A 21697-nucleotide genomic window follows, 5' to 3' on the forward strand; every position below is an offset into this window, starting at 1 on the left:
AATAGATAAGCAATAAAACGAAATCGAGTACTACTCTCCTACAAAATATTTTCTAGATAAACAATCAAATAAGGGAATGAGTTAGAGATAATAATCCGGTATGTCAAAAAGTTTTTGTGAATTTGCTCGAATCATGGGTCCCAACTTATCATCTGCAAAAGTTCACTGGATAACCATATACTGAAAATGCAAAGGAAATGAAAAGCCAAGATGCCGTCAAGTTGAGTTGTGATTTGGCATGTCAAGAAGTTTCTGTCACATTGCTAGTTAATCATGAGTGTATCTCAACTTGATGCCTTTCACATGGTCTCTTGGTGTGCCTGCAACAGCTAATCAAACAACCAAACGGCGAGAAGAGGAGCGCACCTTCATTTCATGGCTCGACAAAGAAAGCATAAATGCGGAGTACAACTCCCTAACATCTGTGACCAACAAACCAGCCCAAATAGCGACCCCCAAGATAGACACATACTGGAGAGCATCTTCTCAGCCCAGAGTGAAAGTATAATCAAAATAGAAAACATCTCCTTAACATAATAAAGTAGTAAAGCAGTTTAATGAATGAAAAGTTGCCAAATGAGGTAAAATTTTCAACACCGAAGCCAAGAGTAGTATAAACTAGTTTTAGATATGAAGGGAATCTGGAACTATCGATACAAAATCTATACAACTCTAAAATTAGGGAAACAATGAGAGTCAAGTCGGATAATACCTGTAATATTACCTTGCAGTTGATCCCTAGATAGAGAGTGAATTCTGCATTGTCACAGGTTTGATTGGCAAGACATCTGCTACTTGATTATCCTCTCTATATACGTGTGAGATTTTAATTCGACTTGGGTATAATAGTCTTGATATTGTCCACGAGAGTCTGAAGGTACCATGCTCATTGGAGGTGTTTCTGAATAAGGTGGATTATGTGATTTGCATCAACCTCTACCCAGATTTTAGTGAAACCTTTCTCCAGACAAAGTTAAAGCCCTCTGTGGAGTGCCTGAAGCTCAACCAAAGTGTTAGTTGTATGTCCTAGGGGTTCCAAAAAAGCAAAACGTACGCTACCCATATGATATCTCAATAGTCCTCCTACCCATGATGCCCATAGATTGTGTTGTAAATATGGCCCAAAATCGGAAGCCCAAACTACAAGCCCACAACTCACTTGGAGGCCCACCCAACTACCCGATCCAACCCGACTACCCGACCCGTGTATCTCACTTATATACCCTCTTCTCTCACAACCCTAATCAGTTTCTTCTCTCTCTCTCACCTCTCCTCTCCTCACTCCGCCGACTCACTCTCCCTCTTCCTTCTTGCCGGTTACCGCATGACGGTTAGAATAACCACCGTCCGGCGGTTAAGCCAATCTCAAGAAAACCCCCCAACGATTGTGTTCCTTCGGCAGTTACTTGAGACTCTCTATAAAAAGGGGATTTCCCTCTTCCCGCTCTGCGCGCGAACTGAAATCTGTTTTCCGATACACTTTCCCTTTCCCTTATCTCTGTGATATTCTGTGTGTGGGTTTCCGGGTATATTGACGGGTCTTTGTGATTCGAGGTGTTTCTTGGGTGATTCGGGTGGAGTAGCCGTGAGTTGTGAGGGCTGGTTTGGGAACGGTACTTTGTGGTGACCGCGTCCCATTTTCTCTGGATCTGGCTTTAACCTGAGCCACTTTCAAACAGTGCTTTTATATTTCCCTTTCGTTGTATTGTTTATGTTTCCGCAAGCTTTTCTTTTCGGGTTGTATTTTAAGGAGTTTATACTCCAATAAGTGTTGTAATAGTTGATAGGATTTCTCTGTGAAACGACGAATACCACTGGAGGGTTATACCCTACAGTGGTATCAGAGCCGATTCTCCGATCTGCGTTGATCCTGGTGACGGTAAACCTTCGCATAACCCTTCCTCTGGTTTCTCATTCCTTTCTGTTTTATTTTTTTTTTTTTTACTGTCGTTGTTATTCCTTTACATTACTCCTGTTAGCCGCGGTAAAACCCCCTAATATCCCTCCTGGCCGGACCCCTGAGGTCGTCGGGTATCTGGACGGGACTTAGGCTGGTTAGCCTCGGTTCTAATATACCTGCTTTTAATTTCTGTGTTATCTACTCACTGTTAATACGTCTGCGAATCTTGTGTTTTTCTGTGGATGTTTGATAACTGATTTACTGCTGTTGTTTCTGCTATTCCGTATACAGTGTTGCTCTTTATCTGAATAATCTTGTGATTTCTCTTCTGCATACTCGGTTTTCACTTCCTTGATAAGTTTGAGTCTCTGTAGTACTGTGCAAACTTGGTTTTAAAAAAATTCTACTGTTTCGGGATCTTTTCTGTCTTATTAAAACCTTAGACTGTTTTTCTTCAAAATCTTTTTTTTAAAATGGCTGGTTATAGCCTTCAACCATTTGACGGAAAAACCGACTTTTCTATATGGCAACAAAAGATGAAAGGCATCCTTATTCAACAAAAAGTTTTCAAAGCCATTGATGGCAAATACGCTGAAAATATTACTGAGGAAAAGAAATTAGAAAATGATGAATTTGCATATTCCTCTATTGTTTTGAATCTATCCGATACTGTTTTACGAAAAGTCGGAAAACTGGAATCTTCTAAAGCTTTGTGGGATAAGTTGGAGGAATTGTTTACTGAAATCTCTCTTCCTAATAAACTGTTTTTGCTGGAAAAAATTTTTCGTTATAAACTTGATTTGTCCAAAAATATTGATGAAAACCTTGATGACTTCACTAAGCTAATTCAAGATATTAAACTTGCTGGTGACAAATACATTGATGAATATTCCCCCATTGTTCTCCTAAATGCAATACCTGAATCTTTCTCTGACGTAAAAGCAGCTATCAAATATGGTAGAGATAGTATTAATTTAGAAACTGTAGTAAATGGGCTTAAGAGTAAAGAACTAGATCTCAAAGTTAATAAACCTAGCCAAAGCCATTATGAGATCAATTCCGTTAGGGGTAGAACAAGATTCGGGAACTTTAATTCTCGATATAATAGTAGGAGCAGAAGTAAGACTAAAACCAATAGAAGTAAGTCTAGACCTCGAGAGACAAACCTTAGAGATGACAAAATTAGAGATAGACGATGCTACAACTGTGGAACCAAAGGCCATTATATCAAAGATTGTAGAAAACCTAGACGTGAGAATAGGGATAGAAATTATGATGATAAAGAAAAAGTCAGTAATGTGTCTATTGAATCAAATGGTGAAGTTTTTGTTGTTTATGAAGCAAATTCTGTGAGTACTTTTGACATGCATGAATGGCTTATAGATTCCGGTTGCACATTTCATATGAGTCCTTTCAAAGACATTTTCACAAACTTGAAATATGAGCATGCTGGTTTTGTTTCAATGGCAAATGAGAAAAAATGTGAAATCAAAGGTCTTGGTGACATCTCATTATGTTTTGATGGTTATAAAATGCTTTTGAAAAATGTCAGATATGTTCCTGACTTAAGTCACAACCTCATATCATGTGCTGCATTAGAAGAAAATGGTTTAGAAGGTAGGTGGGGCAAAGGCCTCATGAAAATTATGAAAGGCTCTTTAGTGGTTTTCAAAGCTGAACGAAAACGGAATCTTTACATATGCACCGCATCTTATGATAACATTGCTGCATCAGTCTCTGTGTGTGACTTAACTTCCTTATGGCATAAGAGATTAGGCCACATTAGTCAAAAAGGTCTTGATTTTTTAAAAAGAGATGGTGTCTTAAATGATAAAATAGATAAACTGGATTTCTGTGATGAATGCGTTATGGGTAAACAGCATAGAGTATAATTCCCTACCTCCCCATCCCCAAACCCATCTATGTCCCCATGTATTTTAGACTATGTGCATGCAGATGTTTGGGGTCCTAGTACTGTACCCACCCATGGTGGAAATCGCTATTTTCTGTCTATTATTGATAACTTCTCTCGTAAAGTTTTTGTCTTTCTTATGAAACATAAATCTGAAGTTTATGATAAATTCAAAAATTGGAAAATCTTTGTTGAAAACCAAACGGGAAAAAAGTTGAAATCTCTTAGAACTGATAATGGGCTTGAATTTTGCAACAAAAACTTTTCTGATTTATGTGAAGAATTCGGTATTAAAAGGCACAAAACAAATCCTTACACACCTCAACAAAATGGTATTGCTGAACGCATGAACCGCACACTACTTGATAAAGTTAGATGTCTTTTGATTAGTTCTGGTTTACCGAAGTCTTTCTGGGGAGAAGCTGTATGTCTCCCTCTGTGCCTTTACTTGGAAAAACCCCTGATTTCATGTGGAATGGTAGAATCCCTGATTTATCAGCTTTGCGTGTGTTTGGTTGTGCTGCTTTTGTTCTTCAAGATTCTGATAAACTTGATCCTAAATCTCTTAAGTGTGTTTTTATTGGTTATCCTGAGGGTACAAAAGGCTATAGACTTTGGATTAGGAGTCAGCCAGGGTTTAAAGTTGTAATTAGCCGGAATGTCACGTTTAATGAAAATGAAATGCCATGTCTAGCAAAAACTCAACCTATAGAAACAGAATCGACCTTTAACAAAGTCAATTTAGAGGATAACCAAGAAGGGGAGGAATTAGGGACCTTTAACAAAGTCAATTTAGAGGATAACCAAGAAGGGGAGGAATTAGGAAACCATCAGGAACAATTAGATGAAAATGAACAATTAGGGAACAACCAAGAAGAAGAATTTTCAGAAACTCAGAACCCATTAGAAAACTATCTTCTTACTAGAGACAGAGATAGAAGACAGACTAGAAAACCAACAAAGCTTAGGGATTTTCACACTAGCTTTAACACCGAACTTGTAGAACCTTCTAGTGTCGAAGAAGCCTTAAAATCAGAAAAATGGCTTAGTGCTATGAAAGAGGAAATGAAATCTTTGAAAGACAATAAAACCTGGGTTCTTGTCCCTAAACCAGAAAATGCCTCTATTGTTGATTGTAAATGGCTATTCAAAATAAAACAAGAAAATCCTATAAAATACAAGGCTAGATTAGTTGCTAAAGGTTTCACACAAAAAGAAGGAATAGATTATAATGAGATTTTTTCACCTGTTGTTAAATACACCACTGTTCGCATAATACTTGCCCTCACTGCACACTATGATTGGGAATTAAAACAAATGGACGTTAAAACTGCTTTTCTACATGGTGATTTGGATGAAAACATTTACATGCATCAACCATTTGGCTTTACTGATATCTCTAAACCTGATTATGTGTGTTTGCTTAAAAAATCGCTTTATGGGCTGAAACAATCCCCTCGCCAATGGAATAAAAAATTTGATGAGTTCATGTTATCCTTAAATTTCATTAGAAGCCAATATGATCACTGTCTTTATTTCAAACACGTGCATGATTCCCCTATATTCTTGGTATTATATGTAGATGACATGTTAATTGCTAGTCCTAGCTTACATCTTATATCTTCTTTACAAAGAGATTTATGCAAAGCTTTTGAGATGAAAGATCTTGGAAATGCCAAACAGATTCTTGGTATGAATATTGTTAGAAATAGAAAACAATTTCTTATTTCTCTAAATCAAAGATCATACATTTCAAATGTTCTTAAAAAATTCTCTATGGAAAATGCAAAACCCACCTCTGTTCCCCTGGCAGCCCATTTTCAATTAAGTAAAGAGCAATGCCCCAAAACAGTTTCTGAAATACGGAAAATGGAAAATGTCCCTTATTCAAACGTGATTGGTTCCATTATGTTTTTAATGGTGTGTACTAGGCCTGATGTAGCCTACTCTATAAGTTGTCTTAGTCGTTTTATGTCAAATCCCGGCCCCCCACATTGGGAAGCCTTGAAATGGTTACTAAGATACTTACGTGGATCCGAAACATTGGGAAAATTGGTTTCTCAAAAGAAAAACTTGTTATCTTTTCTGATAGTCAATCTTCCATTCAACTGTGCAAAAATCCCGTCTTTCATGATAGGACCAAGCATATAGATGTAAGGTTTCATTTCATTAGAGATATTGTAGGGAGAGATGTAATCAAACTTGAAAAAATCAGCTCTGAAGATAATCCTGCCGACATGGGCACCAAATGCCTGCCCGCTGAGAAATTCAGTAAGTGTTTAAAATTACTGCACTTAAATCCTGACTAAACCTCTGCTGCTTTTAGTCTTCTGTGTTGCAGGTACACCCACGGAGAACTTGTTTTTGGCGATGATGAAAAAGACCAGATCCAAAACCCCTGACCCACCCATTGGGTGTTTGGTCCACGGTGGGGTATGTTGTAAATATGGCCCAAAACCGGAAGCCCAAACTACAAGCCCACAACTCACTTGGAGGCCCACCCAACTACCTGATCCAACCCGACTACCCGACCCGTGTATCTCACTTATATACCCTCTTCTCTCACAACCCTAATCAGTTTCCATTTCATTAGAGATATTGTAGGGAGAGATGTAATCAAACTTGAAAAAATCAGCTCTGAAGATAATCCTGCCGACATGGGCACCAAATGCTTGCCCGCTGAGAAATTCAGTAAGTGTTTAAAATTACTGCACTTAAATCCTGACTAAACCTCTGCTGCTTTTAGTCTTCTGTGTTGCAGGTACACCCACGGAGAACTTGTTTTTGGCGATGATGAAAAAGACCAGATCCAAAACCCCTGACCTACCCATTGGGTATTTGGTCCACGGTGGGGTATGTTGTAAATATGGCCCAAAACCGGAAGCCCAAACTACAAGCCCACAACTCACTTGGAGGCCCACCCAACTACCCGATCCAACCCGACTACCCGACCCGTGTATCTCACTTATATACCCTCTTCTCTCACAACCCTAATCAGTTTCTTCTCTCTCTCTCACCTCTCCTCTCCTCACTCCGCCGACTCACTCTCCCTCTTCCTTCTTGCCGGTTACCGCATGACGGTTAGAATAACCACCGTCCGGCGGTTTTCTGAAGCCAATCTAATGGCTTCAAGAAAACCCCCAAACGATTGTGTTCCTTCGGCAGTTACTTGAGACTCTCTATAAAAAGGGGATTTCCCTCTTCCCGCTCTGCGCGCGAACTGAAATCTGTTTTCCGATACACTTTCCCTTTGCCTTATCTCTGTGATATTCTGTGTGTGGGTTTCCGGGTATATTGACGGGTCTTTGTGATTCGAGGTGTTTCTGTGTGTGGGTTTCCGGGTATATTGACGGGTCTTTGTGATTCGAGGTGTTTCTTGGGTGATTCGGGTGAAGTAGCCGTGAGTTGTGAGGGCTGGTTTGGGAACGGTACTTTGTGGTGACCGCGTCCCATTTTCTCTGGATCTGGCTTTAACCTGAGCCACTTTCAAACAGTGCTTTTATATTTCCCTTTCGTTGTATTGTTTACGTTTCCGCAAGCTTTTCTTTTCGGGTTGTATTTTAAGGAGTTTATACTCCAATAAGTGTTGTAATAGTTGATAGGATTTCTCTGTGAAACGACGAATACCACTGGAGGGTTATACCCTACAGATTGTCTTTGGAATCTCCATCAGTGTTCAACTTAAATCAGCCAGGATTTGGCTTACTCCAAAATACCGCAAGTGTTTTTTACTTTTGAGGATTCTACAATAGTGGGAGGTAGAGTCTGTATGCAGCAAACATGTTACCTTTCATATGCTCATGCCTCCAAAGTTTACTCTTGATGATGTTTTGAAGGTAATCCGTTATCTTGAAATAATGGAGGAAGCTTTAAAAGGGCCCCCCCCTGTGCTTAATGTTATTCCTAATTGTCCAGATATTCCATGATTCTAGCATTGGGATGATATCTCTTATATGGAGGTGTTTTGTTTCCCTCAATGTCCATGCTTGTATGAAAGTGATGATGTTGGAGGTCGGAAGAATTGTGACATTGAACCTGGTAGCAAATTAGTGTCAAGCTTCAAGTGAATGCTCATTGTTCAGAAAAGATGTTCTTGAGATTCTTCATGAGAGCAACAGACACATTTAGAGGCTAATGAAATCCCTTTCTTTCGGAGTCTGGTATCCATCAATATCCATGAATTGATAAGTCCCCAGAGGAAGATTGAAAGCGTGGGAATGATTGGAGGAGACCAAATTTTTTTAAACAACATAAGAACAGGTCTATGATCCCTAATGCTTTCCCAGACTGATTTAGTGGTGAATTTGCCGGTTCTGGAGGGTTTCCAAGAAGGCAGATCATGTTGTTCCAGTGTGATGGGGAATGGTAAATCCATTTCAACCAGCTGAGGAGGGAGTACACTATGCAGGTTCAAAATATCCAACTGAAAATTGAACCGGAACCAGTTGACTGGAACATGTGTAGTGTCTTCATGAACAACCATCTCTCCTAACACCCCTTCTTGTATCCACCAATCATGCTAGAATGAGATGGAGCCATCCCCAAGACTCCAAAACATATTATTTTGGGTGTAGTGTCTGACTTTGCAAAGTCTCTTCCAAATAGGAGAATCATTTTTTTGGGATTTAGCATTGTCGGAATGATGCTCTCCACAGTATTTGCTGATTGTAAATTGAGCCCAAAGGGAGTGTTGCAGTCTGAATCTCCACCAAAGCTTTTTTGTAAGAAGGTCTCTACCACATCTTAGGTTTCTAACCCCCAATCCCCCTTCATCAGTAGGATAAAACTATAAGCCCACTTAGTCCAGTGAATCTTCTTGTGTGCTGTTGTTGATCCCAAAAAAAATAAGCAAAGAGAGTCTATAGTTTTTGGATGATGCCAACAGGAGGATGGAGCACTTGGAGGAGGTAGATTGGCATTGATATGAGCACACTCTTAATAAGGAGTTGTTCCTCCATGAGACATGTGATTATGTTCCCATTCTGCAATTTTAGATTAACTTTGTCAATGAGAGTGTCATAGAGAACCTTTTTCTTGTGACCTTTGTAAAGAGGGGCACCATGAGAGTGACATGGTGAATTCAGTAATGTTTTTTATTCTGTAAGAGAGGTTAGATTTTTTTCCTAAGACAAATGAACTCTTCGAGTAGTTAATTTTTTGGCTTAAGATAGTCTCATAGTGCTCCAAGAATTGAATCAGTCTGACGAGACCTGCTTCTTCAGAGTTAGTGAAAATGATGATGTCATCTGCATAAGAAATGTGAGAAGCAAGAAAAGCACGACTTGTTTGATAGTACATATCATTACTTCATTGGGATTTGAGGAGGCGTATTTTTTTTTTTTTTTATGTAGGGTTAATTTTATAAATAAAAAGGAATCTATGCGAGGCCTCAAAGTAAGCAGGACTGAAGTCGCTACTCCAACAAAGTCGCCCAACTCAAGCTAGCAAAAGTAGCTACAAGAACCTCAACGCTATTGCACAATTTTTCAAATATGAAGCTATTGGTGGCAGATGAGTCGAGTTGACTTGTGACAAGTCCGCTTGATTTGAAGCTCGACTCGAGTTTGAATTTTTCGAGTTTAAGCTAAAATATTATGTTCATAAGCTCGCAAGTGTTTTTTATTTTTAAGATTTGTATTTAAAAAAAAAACTCTTTATTCAATACTATATCAATTTTACATTCCAAATTAACCATTCTAGATAATAATAATTATGATACTTTTATTTATTTAATCTCTATACAAAACAAGTTTAATCAACAATTTGATAAGTTTTAAAATTTTTTTGTTAATAAATATTCAATATGACGCATATAAATTTTATGATAGATTTCAATATCCATTTGTAATCTCTATTTTTTTTTTTAAATTAACAAGTCCTAACAATTAACTTGTAATTTTTTATATCTATTCATGAGTATATATTTATACCAAGATACGTAGTGTGCAACTTATTTTATTACTTATAAACTTATGTCAAACTTTGGAGATTCTCATAAACCTATGAGCATCTGGATGCCCAGAGAAACCGAATTTGCCCTTGATGCATGGACCAATGCCACCTAATTCTCCTCTTCAATTGCCTAAGGCGGTCAATTGTATTCCTGCGCATCCTTCAGACCTATATGACACTGTCCGAAAAGAAAGACATGGGATTTTATTGAAAAAACAAATGTGCATGTGTCTCTTATAAGTCGTGTGAAAAATGAGATCGACGTCCAAGGAAATAGCCAATGTTTGTTGCTTGCCATCGTTTCATTCCAGCATCCATCATCTCTTTAGGTGGTTTTACCATTACTACACCATGTTACACCTCTAGTGGGAGAAAAGGGAAACCCTCCCTAGAGGACTTCTCAAAACCCTCAACAAATGTATCCTCATGAAAATTAGGGTTCATGTTTAAGCATACCGTGAAAATTAGTGGATCAGCTCGGGAACGCGATGGAAGCATGGAATGCGATAAATTAAAATGATAACGAAATTAAAATTGGATCAAAGGGGTGTACCCTTTTATCATTCATGGGCATTCAGTGCAAATAAAATGCAGAAATCATTAAAATAAACATGAGTCATAAAGTGGCAAAGGATGAAGAAAAGTGAACACAAAAATAACCATGAAAAATACCTTTTTTTCGTTTTCTATTCGGCTACTCATTGAATCCTCTCCTTTTTCGAATTTGATCACTTAGAGGGTTCAAGTGTAAAACCCCTCTAAAGTTAGTCTACACCACACCATGGGAAGATGGATTTAACCCTATTGCTAGAAAGGATTAGATATGGTGGTAGAAACCAAAACTGTGCATTATCGACTAGTGTAAGTAATTTTTTTTCATTCTCAATATGAATCTAATTCAAGGAGAACTCAAAATCCATGGAAAAAGGCTGAAAATTCATGGTTTTTCAGCCCTAAGAGAGAGAGAGAGAGAGAGCGAGAGCTTGATGTGGAGAGAGAAACTTTTGGCATAGTATTGTAGTGTGTTTAAAAGACTTAGTCTTTTAAACTTCCACACACTTAATATCTGGACCGAGCTTGTTTTAATTTATCGAATAAATTAAATCAAATCCAATAATAATCTATTGGGTTTATTATTTAATCCAATTAAATATACACAGACCTAAATATGCTTAATTAATAAATTCAATTTATTAATCAAGTCCAAACAATTCATTGGTCCAACTAATTAATTTAATTCCATCTCCAGTAATTAAATAATTCAATTCGTTAATTAAACAAGCACATCTACTGATTAATTAATAAATTCAATCCACAAATTAATTAGTTTAAGTCTATTTTAAATTAATTCAATTAATTAAAATCTTGGGGGATCCATCCAATAGATTATCTCAAATAAATAATCCAATCATTTATTTTTCTCCATGAATTAATTTCACTCAATTAAGTTAATATATTTTTTCAGTTCCATAGTGATTTATGTGTGACTCTTTAGGTTCGTCCTCAGCTAGATATATAATTTAATTAATTATTTTTTATTATACCATAACCAAAATGCCCGTCACCATAGGTGGCCTTCTAGCCAAAGATCCATGGCACTAGAGACTAAGTTAACAGTAGTGTGAACATTAAGGCTCCGAATTCATACAAGTAAGGTCTTTCTATCAACCGTCTCTCGGTCTTAGTCTAGAGCATGGAATTCAATCGGTTCCCATACTGGATTAGACATCTATACTTATAACTCGAGTCCTCGTTTACCTTACTGATTGAACCAAAAACCATATCCCATTTATTCAGCCTCTGTGTGAAGGAAATGGATCGGACCGGGAAGCGCGGCAAATATGGTAAAAATTGAAAATTACGATTAAATGAAACAATTAAATCCAGATCAAGGGGTGCACCCTTGATCTTTTATCGAGCGTTCGGTGAAAATATAATATACAAAGGCCACAGAATATGAGAAAAACAAAATAAGAGATGCAAAAGATCTAAAAGAGATTTGTAGGCTTGTTTTTTTGTTTTTTCGTTCGGCTTCAAGTGTTGATTCCGATCATCTCCTTGGTACAAGATCTTAATCCAGAGATCTAAACACTAACACACCCCACTAAAAGGATGTGGTGATTTCGTTCTAGCAAAACCACTACAGAAGTAAAAGAATTAAAAACATTATTGATTGACATTTGATACTTGTTTCTCTTTCGATCTCTAAGATCTTTAGAAGGTTTTTGGAGAGGGAGAGAGTAAAATTTTGTTGGTGAGGTGTGTGTGCAGCTTATTGGATGGCTAGGGTTGATTTAGGTATTTTAAATATGACCTAGTCACAACACACCAAGAAGTCTTGACCTAGCAAGACTCCAACAATCATCTAACACCTTTAAGCCACTTTGTGGCTGATTTTGGTGCACCCTAGGGCACCAATTAGTCCACACCACAACCAAGGAGGAGCTCCTCCTTAGCCTAGCCAATTCTAACCAAGGCCTTAGGCTTGTATTTTAATGGATCGGACTTGATTAATTAAAATTAAATTAAGCCCACGTCTAATGAACTTTAAATCAAATCTAGTTTAATTTATAATCCCAATATTAAAATATTTTTTAATCCAATTAAAGGACGCAAGTCTTTTATTATCTCTCTTTCAATTTATAAATTCAATTTATTAAATGGACCAAGCCCAATATAATTAATCCAATTAAGTTTAATAGCTAAGTTGAAATTCTAATTAATCAAATTAATTAAATTTCAGTCATTCATCTAATGAATTGGTCTAAATAAATGATCATATCATTTATTCTCTCTAAAAGTTAATTTAATCCAAATTAAATTAATCCAACTCTATTAATATCAAATTAATTCCATCCCATTATAGTGGTAAAGTGTAACTCTTTAAGTTTACCCTCAGCTAAACTTGGCATATGTGACCAACACAATTAATTAAATCTAATTTAATTTATTATTTTCGATTATCCCATAATCGAAAATAACCCGTGACCATGTGTGGCCGTCTAGCAATAGTCTATGACACTAGAGACTAGGTGAAATATAGCCTGAACATTTAGGTTCTGAGTCCATACGAGTACGGTCCTACTGTCAACGATCTTCCGACCTTAGTCTAGGGCATGAAATTTGGCGTCGGTTCCCATTCTTAACTAGACAGCTATTGTTGATATTCGAGATGTGTTTACTCTACTGATCCGATCTAGACCTATCCTTGATCAATCAATCATTTTAGCTAAAGACTTTTAAAGTCTAAATCATATCAAAGCGTATAAGAGAACTCTCTATTATATACTAACAGGGGACAAATCCTCTCTTAAAATCTGTCGTCCTCACTACATATTCCGACTGAACTGGATAAGGCTTATGATGACCATATCCAAGTTACAATCCTCGTATGCACGTGACTCCCATGATTCTTCAATTTTGAGGATTAATCTCGTATTATCGAAATCGATAATTCAAGTCATACATACCAAGCCTTAAGAGGCTTCCATATGAAGATTTTGCGAGTCAGTTCAGTCAGTCAACTACCTTTGCCAACTAACCCATTAAAACTGCACAGACGACCTATGACTCCTGCCGACGAAACACTGCTATAGTACTTAGTGCAAGTTTTTGTAGGACACTCGATGCCCTGTCTCGGATTCCTCAACTTGGAGCGTTTTAAACCGAACCTTAGGAGTTGATTTCGTAGCTGCCAAACCTATGCACAACCTAACTTCGTAGGTTCACCTTTCGATTTGTGGGCATTTTGTTGTGACAGTAAAACCCTATTCAATATCAGTGGTAAGCACAATGAAACACACTGCCAACTTGATGAATACTATCCATATTCATCAATTTAATATTATTTGATAAAGATTGGCAAATGACAAACAACCAATCTAATTGGCTTTTGTTCACCTATTCCAACAATATCCCACTTGACCATTATGCCAATTACCCATATCACTCAAAACCTTTTGAGTTTGAGCAATCTACGATATCGACTTAGTTTCATGGGTCTATTTTATTTTTTGTTGGATCTACACAGTCCAACCATGTATTTCCTTAACCATCGCTACCTGAAGATGGTTATTATCTAAGAATTTTTGTGGATCTTGTGATGAGATCTAGTGCCTAAAGGCTTTCGCCCTAACCTTATTGTTCACCTCCAATGCTACAATTGGCTCAGTTATGCTAGGCACCATATCCATCCAATGGATGTGGGTTTTCGATCCAAACCACTTTCCAAGGCCAAATTGTTAAAGTCATCCCACATTCGACTTTTAAGATGGGACATCTACTTGAAACCCTTTCAAGTTACCATGCATGCCATCAAGTCTGAACATAGCTATACTTTGAGGAGTTATCCATTATTCACATGAATCTGGAAGCTAGTATCGCTTTAGCTTTCCAAAATCAATTCTCCACAGATCATGTTTCGAAAACACTTCTTTAATCCTTATTCAAGTTTAAGACTACTCTTGATAATTGTCTACTGCCATATCGGTGTATTCTCGATGTACTTTGTGTCATGCCCAAAGCATACACAACATCAGGTCCGACACATCAAACCAAGACTTTCGTGTTGTCTCCAGCACAGACGTAGGGGATGTCGAAGACATTTGAGCTTTCTCATTAGTTAGACGGAACTGAGTCTTGAATAGCTTAAGCTTTCTCATCAATCACTCATGACTGAGTTTTGAACAGCTTGAGCTTTCTCATCAGTCTCCGGCATCTGATTCTTCAACAACTCATCCCTTATATATAGGAATCTAATTCCATTAATGGAGAATTTTGTGAACATTTTTTATTTGTTTCCTATGTTTTCCAAACATCTTAACCTCATTCCAAATGATTAAGACGTTTAAACACCAACTAAACGTTTAACCCCTTCGAATTGATTTATCTTTCTCTTCCTCAACTAGAAGAGATTGTCCAACCAGAACTGTAAGTTTCGTTCTTGATTATCATTTTATTCTTTATTGAGTTTGCATAAATCAATTATGAGATGATATATGCTGCAGCATTGTGCCAAATTGCAGTGGATGAAAGGAGGTGACCAGTGTCCCCAAGTGTTCTTTCAGAAAAATAGCCTAGAGCCGTACCAAACGACATATCTTCCAAATTGATGATGAACACGGCAATACCCACACGGAATTTCGTGATGGGGGAAAAGATTTGAATAGTTCTCTATTTATGTCCTAAAATCGTTTTGGTCCTTTAACTTTGACAATATCATTTTAATCCTGTATCTTTTCATTTTGCTTAGATTCGGTCCTCCAATCAATTTTACAACCATTTTGCCCTTCTTTGGTAATAAAGCCTAATAGTCTATTTTAATGCTCTAACAATAGCCCAACATGCTTCCGAAATAAATTAAAATCCCATAAATTCATACCTTGCTTTGACCGCTTTATTTCCGGGTATTCCAAGTTCTCGATTTTATGGACTTCCTCCAACCACACTACCGCAGTAGATGGTTCACGGGCACTTGGCTCCTTCAGCAACAAACAACACAGCCCTATTTCGTTTTCTACCTTATGGCGAAAAGGGACTCCAATATAAGGACTTGATAGAATTTTGGACAAACAATTTGGATAGAAGCCTTACTCTCATAAGTAGAGGACTTGACTTGTTGAGGAAACCCCCATAAACTGAAGAAATAAAATACTACAAAAGATTGAAAGACTCAAAACTTTAATGCTTTGAAGAGTAGGAGAAGTTTTTCTTATGATCCCTCTCTGCTTCATTGCATCTTTATTTATAGGCGTCCGCAGACTTTAAAATCGGACTCCAAACTTGTTTTTTGATGACGTCATTGCATTCGTTATCCTCTTGTGACGTCACTGCGTTCGTCATTGCCTCGTTTTTTCAGCTGTTGTTCATAATGGCTGGTCACTTGATATCCAGTTGGCTTTCTTGCTTTGCTGAGTGTTGGCCTTTGTCGTTTTCTGCCAACAGTCTTATTCTTGTATTTTTATATTTTCTAATTTTTACTTCTTTTTGTAAAAATTTTTCTTTTTTCCTTGTCCTGGTCTGGTTCGGGTTTATTTTGTGTAACCCGAATTTTTGTCCCAAATAGGGGCTTGTCTTGTTTTTCACAGCACGAGCTTAAATGCTTATGCCATTGCCCAACATGCAACATGTTTTACGTCTTCATCATTGTGGCTTCGGTCGCTAGTAGCTTATTCTCCCAGATCAATATTTGTTTCTTCTCAAATAAGCTTTCCGCGAACTCAGTGCTTTTTCTTGTCATGAAATTTTATAGGAACGATCCATTCACTTCGTTGGAGAAAATTTTGAATAGATACTTAACTTTGTCCATTTCAATGAGACAGACCCATAATCCCCAAGCTCTTCTGGTAGAGATATTATCTTCACTGGTGGCTGATACTAGGAGAGCTTCTCTTGAGGCAGCTTTGATTTTATTGAAAGCTACCATGTCTGGCCTCTGCAACTTCATGAAATGAAATGTTGGATGAGACCCCTTTCCTGCTGTTTCTAGAGCAACTGATACAAATTTTATCTCTAGAATATCGCCTCCTTTAAGGTGGGGTTGTTTTGCCATGAATGAAAGACCCCCCCACTAATCTATTTCGAAAGTTTTGGAATTTTCGGAAAACTTGGTGATATAGTATGAACTGAAGTAAGAGCTTCAAATCATACCATTCTCGAATCTTTTGGTTTCGACCCTTCTAACATCCAAACCGTGTTATATTTTCTAGATGTTTCGATAATGGTCTTGCCTGGGTTCACTCCTTTACAAGAAATTAATTTTTCTGACGCTACAGGTCTAGAGCGCGACTGAATCTAGTTGTCCTTCAGGTAATTTGTATAATTGGATCAACATTTTCCTCCGTGGACTGCATATCTTTGTGAAGAACATTGGAGCTGCTACTCTGTTGCTAATCCACTCTGGAAGATACTTGCGAAACCAATAGATATATTCATCTACTGCGCAAATACTCCTTAGTTCAAGGCTAAAGAGAGCATGTGCATATTCTCTAGCCTTTTCTGCTCTACATCCTTCGAAGTATCCATCTCCGATGAAGTGTATCTTGATAAACCTTCCAAGTCGGTCCGCTATCGCGCCTTTCGAATCTCCGACAAGGATGCTGGCTTTGGTATCTTCTGGGGTATTATCCCATTCGATCTTCACAGATTCCTCCAAGCTCAACTCGACGAGTTTTATGAAGTTTTTCTTGTCAAGCTCTAGGGTAGTTGTTGCTATCTTGATGGCTGCAATTCATTCGTCTATCAATTTCTTTGTATTTCAAAAATTGATAATATCCAAGTTCAGTATAGAGCCATATGGATGTAAGGGTTGGAGCATGGTCCTTGCGCAATGTGTATTTTCAGGCACTCTCTTTGGATTTTTCTTTAGCCTAGTTCCTACAAACATTGGAGTGGCATTAGTGTGTGGAAATCCGCAATTTCTCTCATCGGTTGAACCTGTGAAGGATCATTAGAACATGTACTTCCTTCCGGAGGTGGTAGTACTAGAGTGATTTCATTGGTTTGGATATTTACTAAATTCACAATCCTAAGTTGGGAAAAGGATTCTGCCAATTCTTGTAGATTTGATAGATATGCTCTTGTTACCTCCATTATTTTATAAATCTGATAGATGCAATAATAAGATCTTCTCTGGACTTTAGCTTTGGAATCTCCGTGGTCTTCCCCTTCTAGTGTAGAAGAGGTACTGTTCCAAGGGCGTCCATGATTTGTTCTTGTCTGGATTTTGATGTCTCAGGGTTCTCCCTTTACTTTTACTTTTACAAATGTATCATACCAATCAGAACCGTCTCGTCTAATATCTATGACAACTAGTCGCCCTCTCATTTATGATCACCTAAAATCATTCATTTCTAATAAAGTAACATAAACCCACAAAATATATATTATGGGTAAATTCCAACTATCTCGCTAAGGTAACATCATTACGGATACTTTCTTATTATTTAAAAAATTATAAATACTCCCGAATGAAAAATAATTATGTAGCACCTAGACAATAAAGTGGACATTATTGTTTTACCCTTGTTGCTTTTTTTAAAAAAGTAAAAAAAAAAATTGAGAGTGGATAAAATAAATAATCTAGAAGGAATATTAGTTCACAAAAATATTTTAGAAAATTATAAAATATATTTAACTACAATTTATAATCCAAAAGAGTATTTTGATCACTTCACCACAAAATTCGGATGAAAATATAAAGGAATGGGCCCGTTGTTAGACGAACGTTAAAATTAAGGGAATATTTATAAATTTTCAAACAATGAGAAGTAATTTGTAATTATGCCAAATTTTAGATAATGTAGTTGTAATTTACCCAATATATTATATACAAACTTGGGAGAGATTCCAATTCGGCCTTTTGTTGTTACATCAAATTCAAATGCTTTATTATTACCAAATCATTTTATAATATGTCACGTAAACCGGCTGATTTTGACTAATGAAAAGGTAATACAATTATTATTTCATTAAATTCCCTATCAATTGTTATTAAACTCCAATATCTCGATTTGTCATAGCATAAATTATGCAAACTTAAACCTAATCCTAGTACGGCTGTAATATTCCTATGTTTTGGTCAAAATTCATGAAGTGAGATTCCAGATGAACTTATAAGCAGTCACCAGATATTAAATTAAAGGGTAAAATACTTTTTTTAGTCTCATAAAATAAAAGTAGAATTTATTTTGATACTATAATTATGACAGATCTCGTTTTTAGTCTCATAAAATTTATAATCACATATTTTTAGTCCAAAAAATTTATGGTTTTGGAACTAAAAAGGCATTATAATTTTGGAACTAGAAAGGCCCAAATCCACATCTTTTGAAACTAAAAAGACGTGATTTTGAGTTTTATGAGATTAAAAGCGTCACCTACCATAGTTGTGATATCAAAATAAATTTTGTCTTTGTTTCATATGATTAAAGAAAACATTTTGCCCTTAAATTAATAATTGTTCGATTGACTATTATTTTCTTTCAAATGCTTTTGATTTGCTGTGTTTGTTGATGTCCCGACACGGCCGATTGTGATCATGTTATGACAAGATGAATTTTTTTTGGTAAATTTGATGATATTTTTACATTGTTTACATCTTAATATTGTTAATTATAAGTTTAAATGCATTTTTAGTTTTGTGGATAAGGTTATTTGCTATTTTCGTTCTTTAATTTTTTTAAGGTGGAATTTTGATCCTGCATTTTTTCAATTTTCATGGTTTTAGTCCTTTTCTAGCTAAATTTTACCCTTCTTGCAAGAAAAATGTATGTCTCTAACATGACATTTCAAAATTAAGGTTTTTGTTCCTACCGACCCATTTATGTCAGCATTTTGTTTTACAACTTTCTAATATAGTATTTCGGTCCTACATCTTTTTAATTTTCTTGATTTTAGTCTTTTTTTAGTCGAAATTCACACTTATCGTGGATGGAGTTAAACTCCGGCGAACAAAAGGACTGAAATTGTAAAATTAGAAAGATGTAAGACAGAAATGCTAGCATAGAATCTTGAATGAAGAAAACACCAAATAACTTAAATTACCAAAAAAAATAAATAGACTTAATCCTTAATTTAAATTTTCCGAAGTAAAAAGTGGCTAAAGTCAAGAAATTATATTTAACGGATAGCATCTAATTAACGTTTTTCAATATTAATATAATTATGTAATTATTATTTTTATAAAAAAAATCGAAAAAACTTATAATCGTGTATAAAACTGAAATAGTCCTACTTATAGAATGTATTTGGTAGTTAGCATAGAAATTGATGTTGGTAAGCTTTTCACATTGATTTGCAAATAAAAAATTTGAACGGTTCTTAAATCCTATTCTAATGGCGCACCTCTCTAGTGAAGTGCTTTGATAGAACAATCATGATATTCATAAAAAACTTAAGTAGAGATAATATCTCGCACAAAGGGCACCTATATATAGTTGAAAGCCACATCATTTAGCATCATCATTGAAACGAAGCTATATGCCCGTTCCAACACTACAAAAAATAATGACATTGTCAACAGCAAAAATCCCTTAAAAAATCAGTGGAATTCGTTGCTAATTAATGTTAGCAAATATTTAGATAGAAAAATATTTATTTGATAATTAGTTCGTCGCTGATTTTAATATCGAATTTTAGTATCTAATTAGTTCGTCGCTGATAATATGTTGAACAATTTCAGACAGGAACGAGGGATGAATTGAAAATTCGTGATCAAAGCACAATTGACACATGGCAAATTAAAAAATCTTTTCACTTTCAATTGTCAACCTTTTCTTGCTAAGGCTAGTCTAGTATTTGTATGTGGTCTCTTTCTCTTGATGCTTTGTTGGAAATGACTTTTATGTCCTTGATGTGATTTTTATCTCCATTAGATAGAGACGCAGATATCTCGTTTTTTAGAAAATTTGAGCTCGCTGCAATAAGATATTCTCAATTCCAATTATATGATTGTAGGCTCAATTCTCTCTATAAACATAGTCTATGTTTGGTGAGCAATTCAGTGAGTACCCTTCAAGTCAGTTTACACATTTCAACTCAATTGGTAAGAACGAATCACTTTCAATTATATAGTTGTAGGCTGAATTATCTTATCTGCTGACATGAAGTCTGTGTTTAATGAGTAATTTATTTGTACTCTGTGGTCCCATTTGGTTCGTGTGATTAAACATGATAAAATTATTTATCATGACTAATCACACATTTGGTTAATATTATTACAGTTCGGTATTAATATTGAAACTGATATTATTAATCACTATGTATGTATAATGAATCAAACCTATTTAACTGATAAAATTAATCCTATAAATTAATATTAATTTCTTTCCAAATTTACTTTTGGACTCTCTCCTCTCTTTCTCCTCGTCCCACTCTCTCCCCTCTTTCTCCCATTTTTTTTTCTCTGCACGACTTAATAGACGCTTATTCCTCTTTCTTTTTTGAATATTTGAAAAATATTTGAGTTTTTATCATTAATTACTTAATTGAATACGTATTTCCAACTTTGAATTTATAGAAATATAGACAACAAAAGAAAGAAAATATTTCAAAAATTAATTTTATTTTAAGCAATTATATTTCAATAAATAATTTAGTGATTTTTTTTATTTTTTTAAAACCATTCACAAGTTACAATATAAAAATGTAAATACTGTAAAAATAAATACCCTTTTTAGTTTCTTTACATTTAATCATACGTAATAATCCTTTCAACCAAACACCATATTATATTATCAAATGATATTATCCTATTTAATCTATCACACGAACCAAACAAAGATAAATCATATATAGTGTTAGGACATACACTTACACATAGTGATGATTATAACCAAAATCACGCAAACTTTTTAAAAGAAGAAAAGCTCAAAACAACTTAGTTAACACTTTTCAACTCAATCCGCAAGAATGGATTACTTTCATTTAAATGATTTTGGGCTTGATTTTTTCCATCAGATGAAATTTTTATTAATGAATAATTTCCAAATACTCTGTAAATTATATATAATATCCGGACATACACTAACACATGACGTGATGATCAGAATTGAAATCACCAACCAGCAAAACTAAAAAAGGAGAAGTCAAATCAAGAATTAATGATCCTAGTATGGACAGGGCATGAGGTGAGAATGATGAAGAAGAAATGAGGAGGGGCATAATTTGTAGTATTGGGAACAAGTGGACAAGAAGGTGGCCACATAGAGACAAGCAATGGAGGTTGAGTTGGTGGGCAACAACGTTTGACGTGTAGTGGAATTACACTTATCCTCTTCATGCATCCCCAAACCCGTTTTTGGACCATAACGTGAAAGTCTACAGCAGCCTCGTATTATCCCAAAAGCGTGCTTTCTCACTTCGTGGACAATATCCATACAACGTGGCTTTGGTAAATCAATCACGTTGGAACAACTCATAAATGTTTGTCTTGG

General features: G+C 36.0%; 1 protein-coding gene across 1 annotated transcript; it reads left to right on the plus strand.

Moving 5' to 3' along the window:
- On the plus strand, positions 2374 to 3792 carry LOC105158097 (retrovirus-related Pol polyprotein from transposon TNT 1-94). The gene has a single exon (XM_011074735.1). The coding sequence runs from the start codon at positions 2374 to 2376 to the stop codon at positions 3790 to 3792; it is 1419 nt and encodes a 472-aa protein (XP_011073037.1).

The sequence above is a fragment of the Sesamum indicum genome, linkage group LG3, assembly GCF_000512975.1.
Source record: "Sesamum indicum cultivar Zhongzhi No. 13 linkage group LG3, S_indicum_v1.0, whole genome shotgun sequence".
In the NCBI taxonomy this organism is placed as follows: domain Eukaryota; kingdom Viridiplantae; phylum Streptophyta; class Magnoliopsida; order Lamiales; family Pedaliaceae; genus Sesamum; species Sesamum indicum.

Excerpts from the sequence above, each read along its gene's own strand:
- LOC105158097 (XM_011074735.1), top strand. The coding sequence starts at position 2,374 with ATGGCTGGTTATAGCCTTCAACCATTTGACGGAAAAACCGACTTTTCT.